This window comes from Rissa tridactyla, chromosome 1 (assembly GCF_028500815.1).
Source record: "Rissa tridactyla isolate bRisTri1 chromosome 1, bRisTri1.patW.cur.20221130, whole genome shotgun sequence".
NCBI lineage: Eukaryota > Metazoa > Chordata > Aves > Charadriiformes > Laridae > Rissa > Rissa tridactyla.
In genome coordinates, this window is record NC_071466.1 from 86,828,892 (window position 1) to 86,852,301 (window position 23,410).

Here is a 23,410-nt window from a genome sequence, read left to right on the forward strand (position 1 = left end):
CTTAGTCTTAAGTTATCATCGATGTGGCTGTAACTTCAGGAGTGATAGAACTGGAATTTCTTAAAGGCTTGAAAATTATTCCTCTGTCCTGTAGAACTATCTGCAAAATAAATTGTTTTCTGGGTCAAAGTCTTCAAAGTTTAATATTTTCTTCTGACAGGCTGAAATTTTTCTGTATCTTTTCCATCCCAGAAGTACGTGTAAAAGTTTTCAGAAAATAAGGAGAGTTGTACTAACAGTGGGGAGGCTGCTCTGGCCCTTGTAAAGTGAAGAAGCATTGCAGTATTAGTAAAACGTTACTATTGTGTAAATATTACAAAGGCAAAAGGAATCAGGATGCTAATAGAAGGGAAAAAGGCTAACCCAAATGAAAAGCATGAAAATTAATCTTTGCCTAACTGCCATTTTCATAGGTAAGTAGGGGTTGCACTTTTTAGATATTTTTTCTTCTGTGCTGTTTGCATAGAATCCCATTTTTTTGATAAAATCAAAGTGTGTTAAGTATGCCGATACCTGAACTTCAGAAATAACTCTGCATAACAGAAGCATTGCCAAGCAGTGACCTCACCCTCGCTCACCATGCGAAGATGTACTGCATCCCACAGGAAATCAATACTTACTAATACGAACAAACATGAAGATGAAATGATCAAACCGGCAAGTCAGGGAAACAACCTGGATTTATCAGAATTAGCTGTGATTGAAATGCAGTAGTTAAAAAACCTCGCGTGATAAAGAATCTGGCAGACAGTCAGTGAATTTGTGTGTCTCCCTGTGCCACATGGGTCTGGGCCCCGGTGGGAATCAACCAGGGTGCCAGGCTGGCTCTTTTTTCTTTACTGACCATGGCAGGTTAATTCTGAATAACGAAGCACCCGTTCGTTATCCAGTCCGGTTATTTGAAGCTGCTTGTAAATGGCGGAGGTTGGTTGTGCTACTGGGGCCTGTCGGTCCAAAACTGCAGCCCGGGCAATGCAAATCACAGCTCATCCGCAAAGGTTTGGAGCATGCCCTAGCAGGGAATTAGCAAGCCTGCTTTTATCTGGAAGAATATAACACTAAACAAATCCACCAATATGAGATTATTGGCCTAGCACATGAAATGCGGGGCCTATTATTGTGTGTGTAAACGCTTAGTGTAGAGGATGGTTTCTGCCCTTAAGCTACAAAAGCAGAAAGAAGATAGAAAAGGCTGGGAGGTCCCTGGGAGGGCGAGAGATGGCTTTGAAGGGCAGGAGGTGACTTGCCCCGGGCCAGAGCGGGGATGTGCCAGCCTGCCAGGCCAAATTGCATCTCCAAACAATGGCAGCCCAGGCTACTGCCATTTGAAAATGCTGTCTCAGTTCTCTGCTTTTCGCTGCATACCAACTCCTGTATTTTCTTCTTCTAGTTTTTTTTTTTCTCTTTTTTTTTTCTTTTAAGTTCAGCGGCAGGGATAAGAGCTTGTTTTCATATTCTCTGTAACACCCTTACGATACTTTAGACACTACATAGAAAATAAGCAGATGGCTGTGAACTAATCTGTATTTGTATATAAAATGTCATCAAGAACAATATCCATATTATAAAAAAAAAAAAAAAGTTGGCTGGGGTGGCTCCCCCTCCCCCTGTGCTGGCAGATGCCACGGGAGTTGACAAGATGTGAAGACTGATGGCGACCTCCCCCCAGGCAGCATCCTGCCAGATCGGGAATGGGCTATATCCGTGGGTGTCGTCTGCCTTTCCCTGTTCAGCATGTAGAGCATCTCAGCCTCTAGAGCAGTCTGGCACCTCTTCCAGCACTTCTTTTTTTAACGCCGCTTGGAAAATCCACACAGAAGGAAGAGAGGCAGAGAGGAAAAGACGGTGAAGTGGGAGGGCAGTAATTAGGGACAGACCTGACGTCCCGGCATAGCCGAAGGGGCCAGAGAAGTCAAGCAGAGCCACGACTGAGAAAGGAGAGAGGAAGGGCAGCAAAATTTGACACCTGGTCCAGCTTACTGTGTCCCATTTCTGAGTGTATTTACCCCCCTCTTCATAAAATGAACAGATTTGTTCAGTTTCTCAGGCAGTCCTTTACCGTTTGAGTTAAAAGTCACCTTATGCCTTGCTAACTTGCTTGGCTGTCATCAAAATTTGTCTTTTTATTTTGCCATTAAATATATTCAACAACTAAATGCAGGAGCCCATCCATAGCTTCGCAGATACACGTTTGTTTCCAAGCCAGCGATCCTGCTCCCTTGTAAAGGCATCATCTCCCACCTTGGTGCGTGGTGGTGCTGGGGCACGCCGGCTCAGCACAGCCCATCTTCTCAAGGTCCTTCCACAATGAACGGAGGGGCACAGGCTCTGCCAGAGGACTATTTGGAACTCTCTGAGGCTCATTCCCACAGAAAATCAGCGAGGAGCCTATCTGTTAGCTACAGAAATACTCCACGGAGACAAATCTCTCCTGGGGAAAGTTACTTCTGTGATTGCTTTCTGTTGTCTGCTTCTTTATGCTTGGAAATATTGTCAACTTTGCTCCCCGTGAACAAATCCAAGTGTCCCAGGAATGCCCTCTCCCTTGATTGAACATTCCACTCAATATGTGATATATTAAGGTCAAACACTGTTTGCTACTCGACAGCCCCATTTTTTACTTCACTTTCTGCATGATAATTTTAATGATAATGCCCTTTCCTCCCCTCTCCTTCTTTCCCTTCCTTTTTCCTTTCCTGAAAGTATTTCCTGGTTTAATGTCTTTTCCTGTGGATTTGTTTTCCTGCAGCTTATTTCCTGCACTTTATTTTTATTTTGTTTTCAGCACTGCTTACAATCGAGAGCTTGAAGTCTTCCTGTCCAGTGCTGCAGCCAGTGTCACGCTGCAGGGGTATTTCTGATAGTTACCAGTAGGTGTTGACACCTGACATTTCTGCTCTGGTTTTGACTGGATGCGGCGAAACACATCCATTTCACCGCGCCTTCTGTTTTTCTTCCTCATGCGCAGTACTCGGTACACGGTCCTAATAAAACGTCTGCCCACAGTTAAAAGGTAATCGTTTTATAGGTACATTAACCGAGCAGTTGTTTGCCGCTCTGTGTATTTGCTGTGCTAAAGCCAACGTGCTGAAAACCACCTTGTACTCGGGCCGGCGCACACACGAAGACAGATGAGTTACGAATGTGCAAGAACTTGCTGTTTGCTATTATGTTCTGGATGAAAACTCTGGCCAGAGAGTGGCCCACACCCCTGCAGCAGCTGACAAACCCTGTAGCTCTTCGGCAGTTGTGGCTTTTCAGAAATTCCATCAGAACTCCATTAGGTTTTCTGCATAAATATGTGGCTTAATAATATAAATGCGAGTACAAACAATAGGATATGGTTTTGGCTCATAAAGCTATACTAGCCGTAACAATAAAGGATAGTCTACGTTACAATCTTTATTAACACCTTATGATGCTTTGCGAGAAGAAAATGTTTTAAAGTTTATTTTAGCTGAAATGTTTTCATGCTGCATTTTATGTGCTAGTTGCCTTTAACCGTGACGTCTCAATTTGAAGTGGGAGTCAGTGGGTAAGCATGAGCTGTAGGGGCTCCCGGGCTGACATGGCAACAGGTTTGCATCCTCTGCAGGGACGTACGGCGGCATACAGCTAACAGTGCTCACCTCTTGGTTAAATTTGCAAGCTAGCCTTTACCATTTGAGGCTTGTGGACCATTTTAGGTAAGCAAAGACCTGAAATACAGTAGGAAAAAAAAACCCGGTGCAACTCTGCAGAAAAAATATTAGTGCCTAAGGTGAGCAAGCTGAGAACATGTTATTCAAATAATAATAAAAGTGGGAAAATAACTTATCTTGACATAAGTTATTCATCCTGCAGTCTAGGTATACAATATCGCTGACAAGACAGACAGTTTCCGAACGCTATCTGGATGGGTTCCTTCTAAAAAGTAATCCAGTATATCTCAGTGGCTTTGTATACATGTGCATAGCAAGTATTGTAAGTAATACAGTCCGTGCCATATATCGTGACACGTCTGTGCTTTATAGATTAAGGGCTAATTTTGAGACCAAAAACCTGGAGGGCGGAGGCTGCAATACATGGGTGGGAGCTGGAGCCCCAGTAGGGGGTGATGCTGGTACATGTCCGTGGTGGTGCAGCAGCCCCCATCAGGGCAGCGCTGGGCAGGGTGGAGGGGACTTGCAAGGTTATCAAGAATCCATCCCTAAGCAGGTTTCTTCATTAAAATCCATTCATTTGAGAAAGTATAGAGGGGGAGGGGGCAGAAATCTATATTTTCAGGCACTCTCCTTCCTCTTACAAAACAAAAAGGACCATGTTCAGTATTGTTTCAACAAGTGAAACTCAGCAAGTCGGCTACCAGTGTTAGTTCTTCCGAGCTGGCTTCTCAGCGTGGCTCTCTGAACACTTACAGCCCTGTTTGCTCTAATGTTTTCCACGAGTATCTTGTCAGAAGTGGGACTGGGGAAGGATATTGCTAGACAGTGTTGAAATAGGACCATCCTCCCAGCCCAGAGCCCCTTCGTGGGCTGGGGGTTCCGCAAGCCCAGTTCACAGCCAGTTATCTGAAACTGGGCTTCAAGTAAACCACCTGGGAGGCCGAGGCCAAAAGGAACATCTGAGAGGGCTGGTGATGGAGGACTTGCGTGTTCACTGATTTTGGGGAAGAACGTTACTGAAAGGGCCCAGAGAAGCTACACAGTGAACTGGTTGTATCTTTAACAGCACCCCTGTGCCCAGCCAGCCCTGGGCTACCCTCAGGGTGGCACGGGAATAACCCCATGGAGTCGCACACATGATTTTTGTGGCCTGACCCAAGAAACAAGCTGCCTTGCCGCTATGGTGAGGAAGCTTCACAGGGCAGGCATGACCTCAAGAGCAATTAGAGACCTGAGACAAAGCCATGTCTGTCAGTCCCTCTGCCAAAAAGGACTGATGGAGCTGCAGGAGCAGCAAGAATATTTCCCCAGGCAAAGAAAAAAGTGTTGTCTTTGGTCCCCCTGAGATGATTGACTTTCTGTCTTCCCCTGGCTGCCTGTGAGTAATTTGAAGGAACACGCGTAGCGATAGTAGCATAGTATTTACTAAATATAATTGGAAGAAACTGTTGCTACTTACCTCAACTTGCAGTTAAGCGGCGTTCAGGGCGTCTAGCCAAGCATGCTGAAAAAGACTAGTGGGGAGGAAGAAGTGTGAAATATGAGCCACCGTCGCTACTCTTAACACATGGCTTGTTCCTGACTTTTGGGGGTTTGATTTCTCAGCCTACGTGCGGTGCCAGTCGAAGGGAAGAGAGGCCCTGCTTGTTCATTTTGTGCATAAACTCTTCAGTCTTGTTTTTTGTTGGGGAGCAGCTTCCGACCCATATTCATACAGTTTACTGAAGGCAAGAGGGTCAAACTCATGCTGGTGAGGAAAGTCATTCACAGAAAAAACATCCCCGATACTTTTATGCTAGATACTTTTATACTAAATACTAAATACTATAAAAATATTTATATAAAATATAATAATATATATAATAATAATAATATATATATTTATATATATAGAAAAGATACAAAACTGGGGCCAGTTTTGTTTAGTATCTTTATCAATGATCTGGATGAGGGGATTGAGTGCACCCTCAGTAAGTTTGCAGATGACACCAAACTAGGTGGGAGAGTTGATCAGCTTGAGGGTAGGGAGGCTCTACAGAGGGACCTGGACAGGCTGGATCAAATGGCCAAGGCCAACTGTATGAGGTTTAATAAGGCCAAGTGCCGGGTCCTGCATTTCAGTCACAACAACCCCAAGCAACGCTACAGGCTTGGGGAAGAGTGGCTGGAAAGCTGCCCGGCAGAAAAGGACCTGGGGGTGCTGGTGGACGGCCAGCTGAACATGAGCCAGCAGTGTGCCCAGGTGGCCAAGAAGGCCAACAGCATTCTGGCTTGTATCAGGAACAGCGTGGCCAGCAGGAGCGGGGAAGTGATCGTGCCTCTGTACTCGGCACTGGTGAGGCCTCACCTCGAGTACTGTGTTCAGTTCTGGGCCCCTCTGTACAAGAGGGACATTGAAGTGCTGGAGCGTGTCCAGAGGAGAGCTACCAGGCTGGTGAGGGGTCTGGAGACCAGGTCATATGAGGAGAGGCTGAGGGAGCTGGGCATGTTTAGCTTGGAGAAGAGGAGGCTGAGGGGAGACCTCATTGCCCTCTACAGCTACCTGAAAGGAGGTTGGAGAGAGGTGGGTGTTGGCCTCTTCTCCCAGGTGAATAATGACAGGACCAGAGGAAATGGTCTGAAGCTGCGGCAGGGGAGGTTTAGATTAGACATTAGGAAGAATTACTTTACTGAAAGAGTGGTCAGGCACTGGAACAGCCTGCCCAGGGAGGTGGCTGAGTCACCATCCCTAGAGGTATTTAAGAAACATCTAGATTTGGCACTTCAGGGCATGCTCTAGTGGCAGAGATTGTAGGTTGCTTGTTGTGGGGTGAGTTTTTGGTTGGTTTTTTGGTTTGGTTTTTTTGGGGTTTTTTTGAGGCGGGCTGTGTGTATGGTTGGACTCGATGATCTCAAAGGTCCCTTCCAACCATGACGATTCTATGATTCTATGATTCTGTAAAATGTGACCTGTGCCTTTGGTTTGGGTTTGCTCTTTTCATTTCGTAGTGTTTTTCTACTATAGCATGTGCATTGCCCTCCCAACACAGTGACTCCATGGTGACCCGTGGGGAGCCACATCAGGGACTAACAAGATTAAGCAGGGGGGGAGATAGGGCGCTTTTTTTCCTACAGGTTATCATCTTGAATGAAGGATAGGTCAGTAGTAAACAAAACACTGTCACCTACTGATGGCTTTCTGATGCCCTGTGTAAAATAAGGTGGTGCCCTCAATCTGCAGTCCGAGAGACAGACACGTGTATCACAGCACTGGGGCGTAATTGATGCTAAATGCCACTTCGGAGAGCCAAATGGAGAAGGCACGGAGATTGATGAAGACTAATTCTTAGAGCTTTGATGGAAGGTTGTAGTTTATGAAGATTTCAGGAAAAACGGAAATATATTTGCTGTACTTGGAATAAGTCATCTGAATCTTATCTCCCAACGTGCCAAACACAGCATATTCTGTGTCCCATGTCATCTTCCAGAGTGCTTTCTCAAGGCTCCAGGTGTTTTACAGATGGGCCGCATGTTCACAAACGTGGAGAGGATGTTTGTATCGTGGATGCTGATGTGGAAATAGGTGCTCCAATGTGTGAGCCTCTGCTCTTCTTGAGAAGAGGATCCTCAGCACAGGCTGTTACTGGGAAATGACCACTTTAGGTGTAAATGTTCAGATAGAAATATGTGGGGAAATTGAATGTTCTGAGTAGGAGAATAGGCAAGATACATTAAAACCACTGCCAAAACACTGTTTGACTTATCACAAAAATGTCTATAGGCTGAGGAATGCGAGGGTGGGTTTTTTTCACAAGATCCTGAAGGTAAGCATTAACCAAGGAAGGTAGAATAGTAAACAAATTTTGTAAAGCTTTGTTCTTGAGTGCTAGCATGTGAAATCAGGGTGACTGATTTGAGACCAACATCACCATGAACCGCACGCTTCTGCGTGATAAAAGAGAGATCATTATGGTGACCCGTTGGAGCAACTCGGGCAAGCTTAGTAGTGATTTGGGCTGAGTCAGAACAGGAGAAAAATAGCAGAGCAGTGAGGGAGAATTGCAAAGGATGCCTGAAAGCGCGCTTACAAAGTGTTTTATAGAGACCACACACTACACTGCCGGAGATAAGAGACTTTTTATCTTGCTGCATATCGAGAGTGGGAGTAATGTGAAGGGTCAACATGGGAAGAAACCTGTGTTGACAAGCACCGACAGTGCATCACATTGAAAGAAGTGCTTTCAACTAATTAAGCATGTAGAATTGCAAGGGCTCTCTCGAGACACTGATTTCAGTTACACGCTCTGGGGTGTGTGTACGCAAACACGTGTATGTGTACGCACGTGTGCGATGTCGTATCGTCCCTGCTGTAACAATCCATCCTTACCATTAGGTCCAGCAACCTTAAACTAGTTGGGTTTGGGGTTTGGGGCTTTTCTTTAGCACTGTTTATGCCTTCACTGTTTTACTGGCTAATTAGCTTTTTGTTTCTTGTGGAGCGTGGTAGCAGACTGAAATGAATATGGACTCATCCTGCAGAATAGTGGACCTAAGGGCAACCTTAAGCTTCCCAGGCAGGACTCACGTGCCATCTGCCTTCTTTACCATTGCCCTGCAGGCAGTACCAATGCTGCCTTTTGTATCACTTCCACTCACTTAGCTGGGGCATGAGTCACTTCCCAGCTGGGTTGTGGTCTCTGAAGATGTAGAATTGGATTAAATGTTTAATTTTATGCATACGCAACTGAGAAAAATTTTGTCTAGTCATATGGCTTCAGCTACCCTGGGAATAAAGCCCGACCTTATTGGTGTTCTTTTTTGCTTCCTAACCTGCTTTCCCTGATGGGCTTCCTGCTGTCTCTGACTGAACGAGGACCGTAGAAACACCATGGCTACACATACATTATTGAACATTTCAGATGTTTATTAATAGATAAGTATGTTGCACTTCCTCCAGTGCTTTCTGTCACCATGCATTAGAAGAGATGTGCACCGGGGGGCGGGGGGGGGGAATTCTTTGCCGCAGAGCTGGGTGTGATGGGGCGGACGCCTACACACAATTGCACATATTCGTGGATATGTATAACACATAGACATGTGCACCTAAAATAAAAATGCCATTCACCTCTCATGGGTGAGAAGGGCAACCCCGTTAATGAAACCCTCCAACAGAAACCTGCTCTCTGTGACTGCATTTGCTGCTATTTCGTAACTGAGAGCATGAAGCTATTTCTCTCCCAGCCGTGTAAAACATAGACTGGAGAACAGGAATAAAAGGAGAGGGAGAAATCACTGGCTAGAGAAAATTCCCAGGAATGAAGGCTTGAACATATGAAATACTGTGTATTTCTAAGAGGGTATTGTCTATCCTGCAGTGACAGCTTTGAAATACTTTGAAATACCAAGTCCCATTCTGGCCGCCGTAACTTACTTGACAGAGTTAGGAAAAGCAGTTAAAAATATGTTCAAACACCGCCAGCAGTGACTGAAAGCAGCAAAGCCAAGAACAGGATTAGCATGTGGTACTCTTCACATAAGTGCATATTGCTTAACAGCCTAATCTTCTTACGTGTATAAGAACCACACACTTCCCAGCCCTCTTGAATTATGTCTGTTGTTGTGCCAGTTAACTGAATAGCAGGTAAATGCAAAATTCAAGGATCTGCACGTGGAAATGACATCCAAATCATATGCTTTCCAGTATTTTAATCTTTCCAGATAACTGAATGCCAAATATGGATGGGGTTTTGTCCACTTACCCATTTTTCTCCTGAATAGCTGTTATTTCCATGTGTGGCATAATGGGAGGCAGAAAAATGTCACAGGGATGCGCTAAGAAACCGTGGTTGAAAAGTGAGAAGTTTCGCTGTATTGGCAAGAAATAAAACAATACAAAGAGCATAAAAGATCATGGTCTTTCTCAACAGTTTCTGCTGCCGGTGAGGTTTCTGCCTTTTTGCTTGAGTTTGAAAAATGTGCTAAATTGTCCCTCCATGAGCGCAGACCAGAGTAATAATTGTGCTCATGTTGTTGCCCGCACGTAGCTAAAGGCTTAACTTGTTTTGTCGTATCTCCCCTCCCGTTTGTCCAGCGGGCAGCCGCAGCCTGTGTAGACACAGTCGCCCTGGCTTTGACTTGCACACGCGAGTGCCAGTGGCAGGGCAGATGTGGTGATCCAGGCTTCAGGTCCAGACCATGTCTCAGGGCCTGTGCTCCTGGAGTTTCTTCCTCACATCCATCTTTCTTGGACTCCAGTTGCACAAGGCACAAAAATCCTCAGAAATTTGGGGTTCTGCCCTGATAATAGCAATAATAAGATATAATGATGCGCCAGAGCCATTACAAACCACATTTTCTGGTTACTTCCCAGAGAGAAGTAACCAAGGAGCAGACCACCTGAAATGGGGTGTCAGTCACCCATGGCCCTGTGACAGTGGGCGCTGCGAGGACTGAAAGGGAAATGTCCACACTGAACAGTCCCCTCACGAATGTCAGAGTGCACCAGGAAAGCAGGAACAAGAGATGTGACCAAGGATGAGGGAATCCCATCCAGATGCTGAACAAATCCCAAATATGCACAGGAGTGGCAAGGAAAAGGCGGCAGGGATTTTGGCATGCAGCTTTCTAGCTCACTGAGAGTTGAGCATCTCTTGCCTTATGTGAGCAGCGTGCTTAGAAAGCTCTGTCAAGGCCTAGGTAGGACCTGCCTCAGCTCTCACATCTCCTGCGGGAGCTGGACCACACACCAGCCTGCGGGAGAAGAGGAGGACAGGTAAGCACAAGCAGGATCCTCAGCAGCCCCCGCGGTGCCAAGGTCCCGGAGCGCCTGTCCTGTGCCCATTATCTGATGTGTGTGTCGTCTACCCCAGCCCCGTCCTGGCAAAAGGGCTTCAGAAGATAAAGTTATCACTGTCGGGTGTTGCTCTGGCACTGACATGGACAGGAATTATCGCTTCCCTTTGGTGGGGAAAGCGCATGGCATCCTTCCCCCTGCCAGGGTGAACCGGTTTCCCAAGGGCGTCAGGGTTTGTCTGAGTTTCTGGCTCCAGTCACTTGAAAATTTTTATCTAGAGGTGTGAAGGAAGTTGTGTGCATGCCCGTGCTTGTAGGCACAGTCACTGAAGTTATGGTGAGGTTACCATTGTTCAGCGGGGTGACAAATGCCGAAGAGCCAGTAGCAAGATCCTTTTCAAGCAGCAGCAGCCCCGCCAACACACTCCCTTTGCGTGGGCATTTTCCAATCCTTAATAAAGATGAGATGGGAAGGTAGCTGATCCAAATAGCTATTTGCGGTTCCAGCTGGTGGGGTTTGCCACAGGTCAAGACTGGGGGAAATGTCTGGGTGCATGCACAGCTGGGAGCAAGCACAGCTATAGAAAGCAGAGCGATTGTCCCTCTTCTGAGGAGCTCCAAGCTCCTGTGTCCCTCTGGGTGAGCGCAGGCACCCAGTGTGCCATCACTGTGAAGCAGCAGCCGCAGGGGAGCTGCTTTGAAAGTACTGAGCTTGCTGATGCATTGCACAAAATGTGGGACATGTACAGTGGAGAAGCAACCGTAGATTTTTACCAGCCTTGTAGGCTTAAACCCCCTGGGTGTCACAGTGGAGACACGAGTACTTGGGGAAAGCATACATTCGAGGCATTCAGGGCTATAAATAAAATTCACATCAGACTCAGCACTTGCCTCAATGAAACATTTATGCACTAAAATGCACGATGATGTTGGATGTGTTGCCAGACAGCCTAGTCTTTGAGATAATCTGGTCTTCCTCAGCATTCACTTTCTTGCGACGTTTTGCACATCAACTGAGCAGACGGGAACTCACTGCTGACCCGGGCAGTAGGTGTGGAAGAGTTTGGTCAGGTTGAACTCTGCTGCTGCTGCTGGCATAGACCTATTTATACAAAGCTGAGTGAACATACAGCTTTCTTATGACATTGCATCACACAAGAAAAGTCACCATTTTTACCTGAAATGGCTAGAAAAAATGGTATTTGCTAAAATGACAGGTTACCACCCTAATGCCGGAGAAGAAGAGCTTCCCAAGCAGAGCCTGGCATGGTGCTGCTGGCCATGGCAGCCTTCCAGAGCATCCTGCATCCCTGTGGCACGGAGCCGGGGGGAAGCGGTGCAGTATCTGTGGGTGCGGAGCCCCCAGCTCCTCTGCCTCCTGCAAAGGGCTCAGGTCATTAGAGCCTCTCATAAGAGTAACTGGGCTCTGGAATGGGCTTAGTCGCTAGTCTGAGCCTTTTTAATTGTGGGGTTTGTCTTTTGGAATCCCTATAGTTTAATATGGATTCAGCAGCCGCCGGTTCGACTTTGCTTGTGCAGGAGTTCACGGCGTGACAGCTCTGGGCTCTGTCCCTTTGCCTGTAGGCACCTTCCTCGCTCGCCGCTCACATCCCCTCCAGGCTGCACACTTTTTCACACCTTGCACCAAATCGTGTTTTCTCTTTGAACCAGGAAACGTAAGAAATTATCTTCCCCCCGCCTCCCCCCACCCCCAACACCTAATGGCAAATATAATACAGAAAAAAATCATAGAAAGTTGAGAAACAGAAGGAGCTGGGGAGGGGGGAGGCGAGTGTCTAGAGAAGCAGACGGAGTTGGGGGGAGGGGGGAGGAAGCCCCTGGATCTATCAAATAAATAGAGCAGAAATCTTTCTTGCTTGGCCTTTGTGGTGTTATTATTAGAACAGCCACGCCTGAGTGCGCTAAAGCCGCGCAACCTTCAAGCATCCACATCCAGCTCTGCTACGGCAGGATCCTTTTTCTGCTTTGCTAAAGAAGGGAGGGAGAGTGAATGAGAGGATGAGAAGATGAGAAGGGTCTATAAATGATAAATATGATCAACTTGGATAAAACAGCTATTTGGAAACCTTCAAAAATCTTCTCATGAGAACAGCCATTAGTGTATGTCTGTTTGACTTTGGTTGTCAGGAAACCGGCCAACGTTAATGGATTCACAGAATGTAATGGAGAACCCATTTAAATGGTCTCTTGTCGTTTTGTCATCCCACAAGACAAAAAAACAATTACTTTTACTTGGGAATGAAATGAACACAATAGTTTATATGATTCACTTGTATATTCTAAATTGATCAAAGCACACACTAAAAATATGTTAACAATCTATATCTGATGCCTGAAATGCAGCATTTCCTATATCTGCACAGGCTTTTTTTCTCATTCACTGTGGTGTCCAGCTGTTAATAATTTAAAGACTGTGGCTTTACAGTTTCTGTATTGCTTTATTTATCCTGCGTATTATGATGATGCTGAGGGGCTACAGCCATGCGCAGGCTCGGCATTGTAAAAACACCCTGCAGTGTAAAACACCGAGTGAAAGGAAGGGCTGGCTCAAAGAGATACCTTATCCCCATTTTACAGAATCAAGGCATAGGGAGTCTTAATATTTAACCCAGGCTCTTAGCAGAAGACTGTGGTGAAGCTCTGACGGAACAGGTCTTCTAGTTGTCACTTCAGGGGTCTTTGACTGATAAATTACTCTTCGGGTGGCTTTTTTGGGATTGGCTTTTTTCTTTTAGCGGAGGCAAGAGATCCAACCCTGTGCAGGAAATCAGATGTTCGGTGGTTGTGAAAGCTCACGGTCCACTCCTGCAGTTGCATCCTCTGGCTTCAGCTCCCAGGAATGGTGCCCAGCTCCCAGGCACCCGTGCCCGAAGAGCGGAGGCCAGGCGAGATGCCATTGCAGGAGCACAGGCAGACTACAAAGGACATGGAAGGACACGTGCAAAGGACAATGTGCAAGGAATGAAGTGGAAGCAGGTCCCTCTTTTGGCAGGCAACCACATCTGGTAGTTCCCTTCAGAAACGGTGCGGGCTCACGCATTTACCAGGGAGCTTCTTCCCTCTCTTTCTCCTTTCCGGGAGGTTTTTCCAGAGCTTCGCTGCTCTGAGGTTGGGATGCTGTTCCTCAAGCATCCAGCCTAATTGCATTCATGGCGGGTTTATACTTATTTGTCCTTGGGCCAGCATTGTCCTCTGCCCTACCCAGCGCTTGTCCCTCCCTCTGAGCTTCTCCCCCACCGCAGGCTGAGAACATTCACCCCCTCGTGGCTTTTCTGCCAGCTCTTTTAGTTTCTATTCTGGACTGCCTAGAAAATCCACTCCACCTTTTGAGTATTTTAAAGGACTGTTCAGTTCAGTACCTACTGTGCAATGTTTCTGCTTTCTTGGTGCCAGTGGGGCATATTCCCTGACACGGTGAGTCAGAGCTCCTGCAGGGAAAGGTGAGAAGATACGGATGTGCGCTGGCTGGGGCCATGGCACAGGGTACTGTAAGCTTCTCAGTGCCCTTTCATTTGAAGATAAACATTGTATTTGTGCTTTATTTCCCTTCTGGTACAGCACTATGCACAGCTCTGCCAGGTTTGCCAGCTAAGGGCGAGTTGTCGGATGGCGAAGGGGTCAAGCTATTTTATCTGTGAACAGCAATGTGTGTCTACATCAGGTAGCGCGTAGCAGAATTGTATTACCTTGGTTTCATTTTTAAGTCTCATGCAAAGTGTATTAACCCAACTCCTACTCTTCTTATTTGTAAAACACTGCTGCCAAAGCCAGAAGAGCTTTCTACAAGTTAATTTTTGCAGCGAAATCTATTCTAGTCTAATGAAATGTCTGAACATTTCCTAAGTAGGTAAAACTTTACACTCGCTTACTGAGCTCTGTCACAGACAACTACTAGAGCTGCTGTCTAGACAGTTTTTTTCTGGGAGTAGGAAGGAACTGCTTGTGCCTGCCGTTTCATTAGCCTCCAGGGTACAATTTGTGATCGTGAATATCACATATCCTCAGCAATATAAAGAATGGGTGGGGTATTATTACTATCACTTATAAATTTTTGTCCTGATATGAGCTTCCCAAGGAGGCGGTGCGGCTCAGAACAGGATCGGGGCAAGTTGCTTTGTGTCTCAGGACCTTGTCTGTAAAATAGACGTGGTGCTTCCTTACCCTTAAGGGGTAAAAGAAATATAAAAATCAGCTCCTGCTAGTGAGATATTCACCTACTGCAGTGGTGCCAGACAGACAAGCCATCAAAAGCTCCGCTTGCGATTTGGCAACATTATGTTATTACAATGTCGACAATTTAATTAGTAAATCCTCGTGATGAACAAACACCTACAGGTTGCCATCATTCGTCTTACAGACCCTCCCACTATCAGTCATTTTTTTCTCACTCTGGTGCCGTTCCTCGCACTGACACCGTGGCCACTTGGCGTGGAGCAGCACTGCAAACGTGCTCTAAACAGGGTGAAAGCCCACCTGCAAAAATCCACTGAGAAGCAAAGCTCTATCACCATATTATACTACCACTTCCACCATGACACCCACAAAGTTTTTGTGAACCGGGTTTTTTTCTTATCAAGGAAACTGATAAAGTCTGTCAGCATCCCGCATATGGCAGCATGGTTCCTGGGTTTCTCCCCTTGCGTCTGCTCCCTCCTTCTTCTTCACCTGCTGTACTTTCCTGGTTTCTTTCCCTATACAAAACACTGGTATGCCTTCAGCCTGAGTGAATGTTGTTTTGCATTAAAGAAAGCAACAAAACCAGAAAGAGCAAAGTATCTCCACCAGGGTGCAGCTCTCTGACATGTTGCACTGACCCCTCCTCAAAAAAGGGCAATTTCTCCTGCAGGTGGGAGAGTGCAAAAGCGTGGAAAGTAGATGGGAGCCCTGAAACATGCCAGTTCCTTGGCTGGAGACAACATACTGCCATGGACGTCCTGCCGCCAACCCCTTTGTCTGGCTTGGCCTCCCCCTTGGTGGTGTCCCACAACAGCAGCGTGTCCCTTCTCCCTCATGTGGGAGTGGAGAGGGCCCTGCTGGGCAAGGGCTGGGGGCTGCCCTTGCCTAGACTGGTAAAAGCAATGTAAGGGGAGGCCCTTGGCCGCAAAATACTCATCATCTCAGTGGGCAAGATGGAGGGTGGAGAAGGGGGCTGGCACACAGGCTGGGTCGCCAACACAGAGTTACAAATCCCTGGATTTGTTCTTCGTGGAAGAGGGCTCTGGCCGTCAGTGTTGTGTGGGGCCGTGTTGAGGTTGAAGCCACCTCTGCATTGCTCATGGCAGCTCCGCCAGGCTCTCCTGCCAGAGAGGGGAGATGGGAGGGAGAACAGGGCTAGTGGGTACTGCCCTGCTCGAGAGAGGTGAAGGCCAAGGAGAGGAGCACGTGGACAGTGGGGGGACCAACCCGAGGCACGCTGGCTGTTTGGCTTCTCACTAGGAAAGGAACCCCAGGAGGCACCTGCACCACCCTTCCTCCTGTGCGTGAGGGAGCCTGCCCGCATCATCTGTGTTGTCGTGTAAGCAAAACAGCTGAGGCGGCTCCTTGGCGTTACAAGAGGAGCTGACTGTTTCTATCGATGCTTCTAGAAGAACAAGCAAAGCCAATGCTAGAGCTGAGGACGTGCCATGCGCCCTGCTGCATTACGAGGGCTGCTGAGCACAGGTGGGACAAGCCTGCTCCACACGGCCGGCCGGGACAGGGCGCTGGTGTCTCCCATAGCCCTCCTCTCTTGCCTGGGCCCTTAGAAGGCTAGCTGTTGCATATACTGGGGCTGGGCACATCTCCCCTGGCTCCCGGCACTCCTGAGATATTCTCTCAAACCTTTAATGGACTTGGGTCATGTAACTTTCAGAGGCAGACTTCTGGGATTTTTCTGTAGAGGAATTGAAGTTTTCCTGTCCCTCAGAAGTCCCTGTCTATTAAGGGGACCTCTTTTGATAGGTGACAGTTAAAGTCACTCAGCAGGGCAGGCAGTTAATCTCAGCTGTTACGCACCGGAAGGCAAAGAGCTAGCAACCTGTGTCAGAAATCAGTCGCGTGTAACGTGATGTAGTGAAAGAGCATATTGGCAGGAGGATGGGTGAATGGGAGACCCATTCCTCCCTCTGCTCTTGCTCAAAATGTCGCTGTGGGATGGTTGTGTAGCTTCTTTGCGTTTTCATTTTGTTATCTATAAAAGGATTATCCCTTTAGTCCATATATTTAATACCGATATAGTACCCTTGCACCTACTTGCTTCTATAGAGCCATTTGCAATCTGGCCAAAGGGCATTATCTAAATGTTAAGTGGTATAACGTGGTATGGAAACGCGGAGAAGATAACTGTCGCTGTTATTTGGTGGGAGGAGAGGTGCTGTAACATCCCCAGTGCTCCTTCTTGGCACTGCTGTTCCAAGCGAGAGCCTTTGCTTTTCAGCTAGGTTGATGTAAGAGAGGCCAGGAGTCTTACCTTCCACTCTGGTTTTATCCTACAGCTGTCTCCAACCTGGATGCAGAGAGCAAACTGAGTGTCTATTACCGAGCACCTTGGCATCAGCAAAGAAACATCTTCCTCCCCTCCACGAGACCGCCTTGTGTGGAGGAGCTGCACCACCACGCCAAGCAGCACCTGCGAGCCTTGCGCAGAGGTAGGTGCCCACGAACGCTCCGGCTCCATCTCCATCTCCACGCACGTGACACCTCACCATGGTCCCCTCCAGGCAGTGGTGGGGTGCTCAGGCACAAGCACAGGGCTATGGGCACTGATCTCCACAGGGGTTTAGGTACTCAGGTGAAGAAATAAAGCTGAAGACGTAATTCTAGCAGTAGAAAAGACTTACGCCCTCCTCAGCTTGTTTATGAATACTAGAGTAGAGCTGAAAAAGGACTTTTTACTCTTCCTTTTTACATTCTTTCTTTATGTTTTTCTATCAAAGTGGCTGTGTCTGAATTGTGTGAGCAAATCCGTGCACTGACGCCAAAAGGATGGAGGCACTGAGTGTTTCAGCAAGGCCACCTTGTCCCCCTCCACTAAACAGGTGTTAAACAAGGCCTCAGCTCCAGGACAGATAAGATTTAACTTCCCAAGGGCTGAAACTGGAGCCCAGAGGTATTAAAGAGTCTCCACGGAAACGAAACTGTCAAGCATGATACTGGAGGAGACCTGCAACTTTCAAGGGTGACAGCTGAAAGCCAGGTGATACCCTGGACAGCTTGGAAGGGTCGGGTAGGTGTCCCCTCCCCAGGCCAGGGAACACCTCCTGACGTCACCTAACAAACAAGAGACTTGTAGCCTCAAAACCGGATCACAAGACACAGGGAAGGAGCGGGAGCAATCAAGGTCATAACCAGGCTCCTGGATCCCTGCCATAAAGGGAATTTACTAGGTGCAAACATCTGGAGGGTCCTACAGGGAAGGTAAAAGATGGGGGAAGCTCCATTTTCACTGGGAACCTAACCAAGGGAAAATTCTTACCAGGAAGCAAGTAAAAGTAGGCAAACAAGCCTTTCCTTCTTCTGTGCGATAGCGAAGGAGAAAATCCATGCAGGTCACCCTTAAAATGTTCAGCAGCAGCCTCCTGTGTTGGAAGTGTTTCGCACCAACAGCTATCATTGCCTCGCTCATTTGTTATTGTTACCAGGTTATAACAATAATCGATTACTCGGATCTGCAGAGCATCTGTTAGCTGGATAAAACGTTCCAATTAATTACTGCATTTGACTCTCTCTGCAGATTTTAGCTCAGGAACACACTGTGGGTGCGGTGTGTCTTCATAGGACTGCAAAGGGGGATACAGCCAAATCGCAATCAGAGTAGTGCTGGAGTAGAGCAGAAGTTGGCTTTTCTGTTCTCAGACGCTCTGCTTTGCAATTGTCCCAGGACCAGGCTGATCTCTGCCTGCCATCTTGTGGGCAGGAGAAATCCTGACAGCAGTGTGGGAAGGCAGCTGTCAGAAAACGCCTCATCATTTTGAAGTTACAAATCTCAGTTTTGGCAACTTCTTGTCCTCCGCATTTAACGGCAGCTGTGCAGGTTCAGCCGGCAGCTTGGCATGTGCTGCTTTATTTTATTTTGCAAATATCTGTGTATATTGGAGTGAAATTATAATAGGAAATTTACTCTAAACATGTTTATTGCGTCTGACCTATTTCTTCTATCAGAATTTCATTATCTCTTTATCTATTTAACCAGGAGTAATTAAAACCAAAAGACAGATCAAAAAAACAGCTATGCTAGCAGCAAACATTGTTGGCTGGACTGTAGCTATGTGCATGGTGAATCCATCATCCCCTTCCAGCAGGACTCCGTGCAAACAGTAGTTATCTGACCGTCACCTAAAATCAGAGATGGGAAGTCCATCAGAGTTCTCCCATTCACTTGGAAGTTTTCAGAGACTTGGGACCGATGCTGGAAGAGGACTGAATATTGTGAGCCCATGGGAAGGAAGACTCTTCTGGGCCTGGGATGGAGAGATCTTCATTTCTCCAGGCTGATCTCCTCCATGCCGGGACACAGAGCTGCCGCTGCAACAACCTTCATGATGTCAAGCCAATGCTCAGGATACGGTGCTGCCGTGCATCCAGGGAAGGAAATCCTACCTGGGCCTGTGTTTCCTTCTTTCCCCTCAGAGGGGTATATTTTATATGGGTAGAGTACAGGCGTTACTGCATCTCAACATTTCAAGGCAACAGGAGCTGCAGGTTCCCATTGGGAATCAGGCCTCAGGTCGCAAGCGCCTAGAAGGTAGCTCATTTGTCACTTGGGATAAATAGTATAAATCCCATCTGGGGAGAATTCAGCTTCAGTGCACGCGCTGGGGTGTGTTGTACGAGCATTGCTCTTCCAGGGGCTTGGATGTCCAGTAAGTGCTTCTCCCCTTCAGTTGCAATAGGGATCGTAGGTACCGGTCAGTGGGGAAGAGGAGGACCTTCATGTCTGGAGTCCACATCCTGTGCGTGTCTCTGTTGTGCTGTTAGTAGAGATGCTTATATGTTTTTAACAGCCTAAAAGACCCATGTCTTCTTTCTCCTCCAAAACAGAACATCGAAGCCGAGGTGATAACAGAGAGCAAAAAGTCCAAGGCCCCATCGCTGTGGTGGCTCCCCCCTTTCCTCCCTTCCCTGCAATCTGCAGTCAAAAGAGGCAAGCGATAAAGGACCGGCACTTGCTACCAGTAAGTCTTTCACTACAGGTATCACGCACGAACATGATATTAGCATTGTGGGACCGGCGTGTGACAATGCTTCACAAGTGCCCCCCTACCCCGCCCCCCCTCCCCAAGCCTGCACAGGTACGATACAGCTGACCTTAAAGACTGATCAGCAGCACAACTCAGGTCGCAGCTTCCATCAGCCAGCCCCAGGGTGGATATCTCCATTTAGAAACCTCTTATTTTTAACCGCTGGCAAGCACATATACGTACTCGTTCACACACTCCTCCACAGCCTTTCACATTCTCCGCTCCTGCTTTAGGCAGCACTTCCACGACCCTCCTGTATTTTCAGTAAGTGCTGTAATTTCATCCCTGGCATTAGCATTGCCAGGAGCCAAGAACTCAAGGGCTTTGAGTGCTGGATGGAGGCTCACGTGGGTGCAGATAGGCTCAGCAGCACTTCTCCGGCTATAAGGAACTACAGTTTCCACGTATGTATGGGCAGTGGTCCTGTTCTGCTGTGTCCACCTCCATGCAGTTTTTTTCAGATGCTGCACTTCTCCCGCGTGTCCTTGCAGCCAGCCGCGCGGGAACTCCAGCTGAAGATCTGGTCCTGTATGTCTGTGCTGACTTGCCCCTTCTGCACTGATTTGAAATCAAATTGGTGTTGACAATATGGTATTTATCATTGTTAAAGGAAATGCTCCAGATACAGAAATTTGTCTCTGATTGTGTCCCTAATTCCCACGAGTTTCAGCAGGATTTTGGTATCTCTGTTGCTCTGGGTGTTTGAACCATGAAAGTTCCAATAGTAACTAAATTCTGCCCTGCGCCAAGAGCCTTTGCATTCTTCAAACCAGTTTAAACTCCACAGATCAGACCTGGCTTCGATTCGTAAGTGATGCATGTGCCTAATGCCAGCCCTCAGTGCAGGGATAGATCTGTCCTGCATCTGCAGGTACAGGGACATTGGCATCTACAGAGATCCTACACCTGTGAGCACATTATAAGTGTGTAGCCACTGAATTGTCACCTGCTTAGCTTAAGAATCCAGGTATATTCATCTTAATCTATTATGTTACCATACAGAAATACTGTAATGGTAAAGGAGTCATAGTGTTAAACCTGTTCAGGTCACCTGTCCAGGGACCGAAACTTCAGCTAGCCAGTCCACAGAGAGAGTTTTGTTTCTCATCTGAAAGCATAAAACGCATGACGAGGTTTCAATTACTTTGACTATTCTGGCTTTTTTGGCTGCTTATCCAGATAACTTCGAGGAAAGCATCACCGTCACTGCAGGCTTTGAACTGGTTAAATTTGCAGGCCTTGTGATTCAACTGAAAGAAGAGATCCTGATTTTAAGGGACAGCACAGAAAAGAGTTGGAAGACAGAAAGGAGAAACGGGCTTACCTCTTACTTCTTTGTAAGTCATCATCAAAGCTAGTGCTGTGTAGGGTCACTGAAAGGTAGAGGAGAGGTCATCCTCCCCATTATAGATCAGAACTAGTTACAGATAGTAGTTTGGATTGTATCCTGAACATGAAGCTCTCTTAGTTAGTATCAAATGGGGACCAAGGCCTGTCTTTTGAAGTTGCATACTCAGGCAAACGGCCTGAATCTTTGCTGTGTTTGGAAAACGACCAGTGCGTTTTAGACATTACTTCCATCTGCGGAACACAAAACAGTGAGCAACCCTCTGAGTCCTGTATTAGTTGGCAGAATTAAGTCGTGCTGAATGCAGATGTCTTGGCTTTATCAGCAAGTCCACCTTTTTCTTTTCAAGAAGGAAAATACTAAGCTTTGTGCCCACCCATATTGGGTCTTTTTTTGGAAGCCGACCAGGTTCAGTGTTCCCCCGAGGAGGAGCAAACAAGAGCTGCTTGGAGGTTGTCGTCCTATCGATTTCAAGGCATCTGGCAATGTTCTGCTTTGGTAATTGCAAATATGCCAAGGCCAGAGTACTTCAAAGTGCCTTGACCCACTTCTGAGAGAACTCCTTGTTCTTGGGGCAACTGCAAAAAGAGAGGACAAGGCAAGATGAAGCTGCAGTTGAATGCTCTGTCTGGCAAAAGGTTAATCAGAGATTTTTACAAGACACTACAACAATGAATAACTAATTGATATTGTGTCAGCCTCCACAACTTTAATGATATCATTACAAGAGAAAGCCCAGAGTGCTGTTATTGGCTTGCTTGCCCTTTTTGGCATAAGCTTTTTGACATCTGCAAATGCGTATCTGCGTCAGGGGCTGTCGGTAATGTTTGGTATCTGATTCCAGGTGATTGCAGCATCTATTTGTCAATGAACTAAAGATATTAAATCCTGCAAGAATTTTTACTCAAGACATAGCAGTCTGTTCTGTATTCCACCTTTCTGATGCACTGGAAAGGTGCTAGTGAAAGCAATACTAAGCAACAATAAAAGCTCCTTTCTGTGTTTCTTATGAAATAGTAAAGGGATTGTTTCTTATAAATTAGGTAAGGGATCAATGAGAAGCTGGAAATTTTTTTAAAGTTACAGGATCTGACTTTTCCAAACTGACCATCAAAGTTAAATACGCGCATTAAGGCACTGAAATAAGTGGCTTGATTTTGAGAAATGTTCAAATTACCACTGTGAGCCCTGTGAGAACTCTACCTACTGAAAGCTACGGCAAAACAGGTCACCTCTGTCTGAGACCAGCCAAAGATTCCACATTTGTCCATTTTGGCTGCCGGTTTTATTGCTACTGGGTGGCTATGAGCGTTTCCAAAGATCTCGCATACTGTATAGTAAAGCTGGAGAAAATCAGCCACAACAGATGAAGATTCACTTTTAAGCATGACTATTTTTACAGGCAGGGAGATGCCAAAGTCCCACAAATTCCAAGAAAGACCAAACAAATTCAAGTCCAAAGCAGCTAATGCCAGTGTCAATGGGTCTGGAGGGCCATTTTGGACTGTTCCATCACGAGATCATTTTTTCATGGAGAAGAAGCAGAGAACTAGAAATGACTGTGTATCATAGGATCTCTTGTGTCCCAGGCAAGACAAGTTTGGAGTTAGCTTTATAGTCTACTCTTGTTACAGGAACTGCCCTGATTTATCTGATGAAAGGTTCACTCAGCCCAGAGGCCAGAAGGGGATCCTTCAGGAAAGAGTATAAGAACAGGGCATGATTTATGCCAGTTAGTACCCCATGATTTATCCTTCCAGTTTCATACAGAAATTGGTTACAGAGGTCCTGAGACAGAGAACAAATACAGAGTAATAGCCACCAAGGAACCTGTTTGTGTTGATTTTGAGACTTGTTTAATCCATTTTTTTAGCAAATTTACACCTTTGGCTTCAACAGCATCCCGTGACAATGACTTTAACAATCTGCATGAAAACATATCTTTTATTTGTTTCATACCTGATGCCTCATAATTTCATCATACCCCTTCTAGGTGAGAAACAGTGAGCACTGCTTCCTCATTCCCTTTCTCCATGCCCCTCCTGGTTTTGCAGACATGATTTTACTTTCCTATCCATCCCAGTCATTCATTTTTAAAGCTGAAAATCTCGAGCTTTCTCTTTCTACACAGAACTAGTATACAACCAAACATATTTATAAGTATCATTCATTTAGGCTTTTTTGCCAATGAAGAAAAAATTAAAAAAAAACAAAACAAAACAACCAAAAATAATCTGAGGAGAGTACGAGGAAGGTATGGACTTGGGAAAACGAGGGAAATATTCTTTACATACGTTCCCATGACAACCCTGCCTGTAGCACTGCTGAGGCCAGTCACCAAGTGTGAAGATGCTGTGTCATTCCAACCGCATTTCAGCATTCTCTTTCATTTTCTCTGCATTTTTTCT

The 23,410-nt window shown here is 46.5% G+C and overlaps 1 protein-coding gene across 4 annotated transcripts in view; it reads left to right on the plus strand.

The window, feature by feature from the left end:
• The window catches only part of NHS (NHS actin remodeling regulator), a 263,625-nt gene that overhangs the window by 221,442 nt on the left and 18,773 nt on the right, over nucleotides 1-23,410 (plus strand). For all 4 annotated transcript variants that reach the window (XM_054188173.1, XM_054188196.1, XM_054188192.1 and 1 more), the window contains exons 2-3: nucleotides 16,910-17,062; nucleotides 19,455-19,588. In XM_054188173.1, the coding sequence (XP_054044148.1) occupies nucleotides 16,910-17,062; nucleotides 19,455-19,588 (287 nt within the window). The remainder of the gene's footprint in view (nucleotides 1-16,909; nucleotides 17,063-19,454; nucleotides 19,589-23,410) is intronic.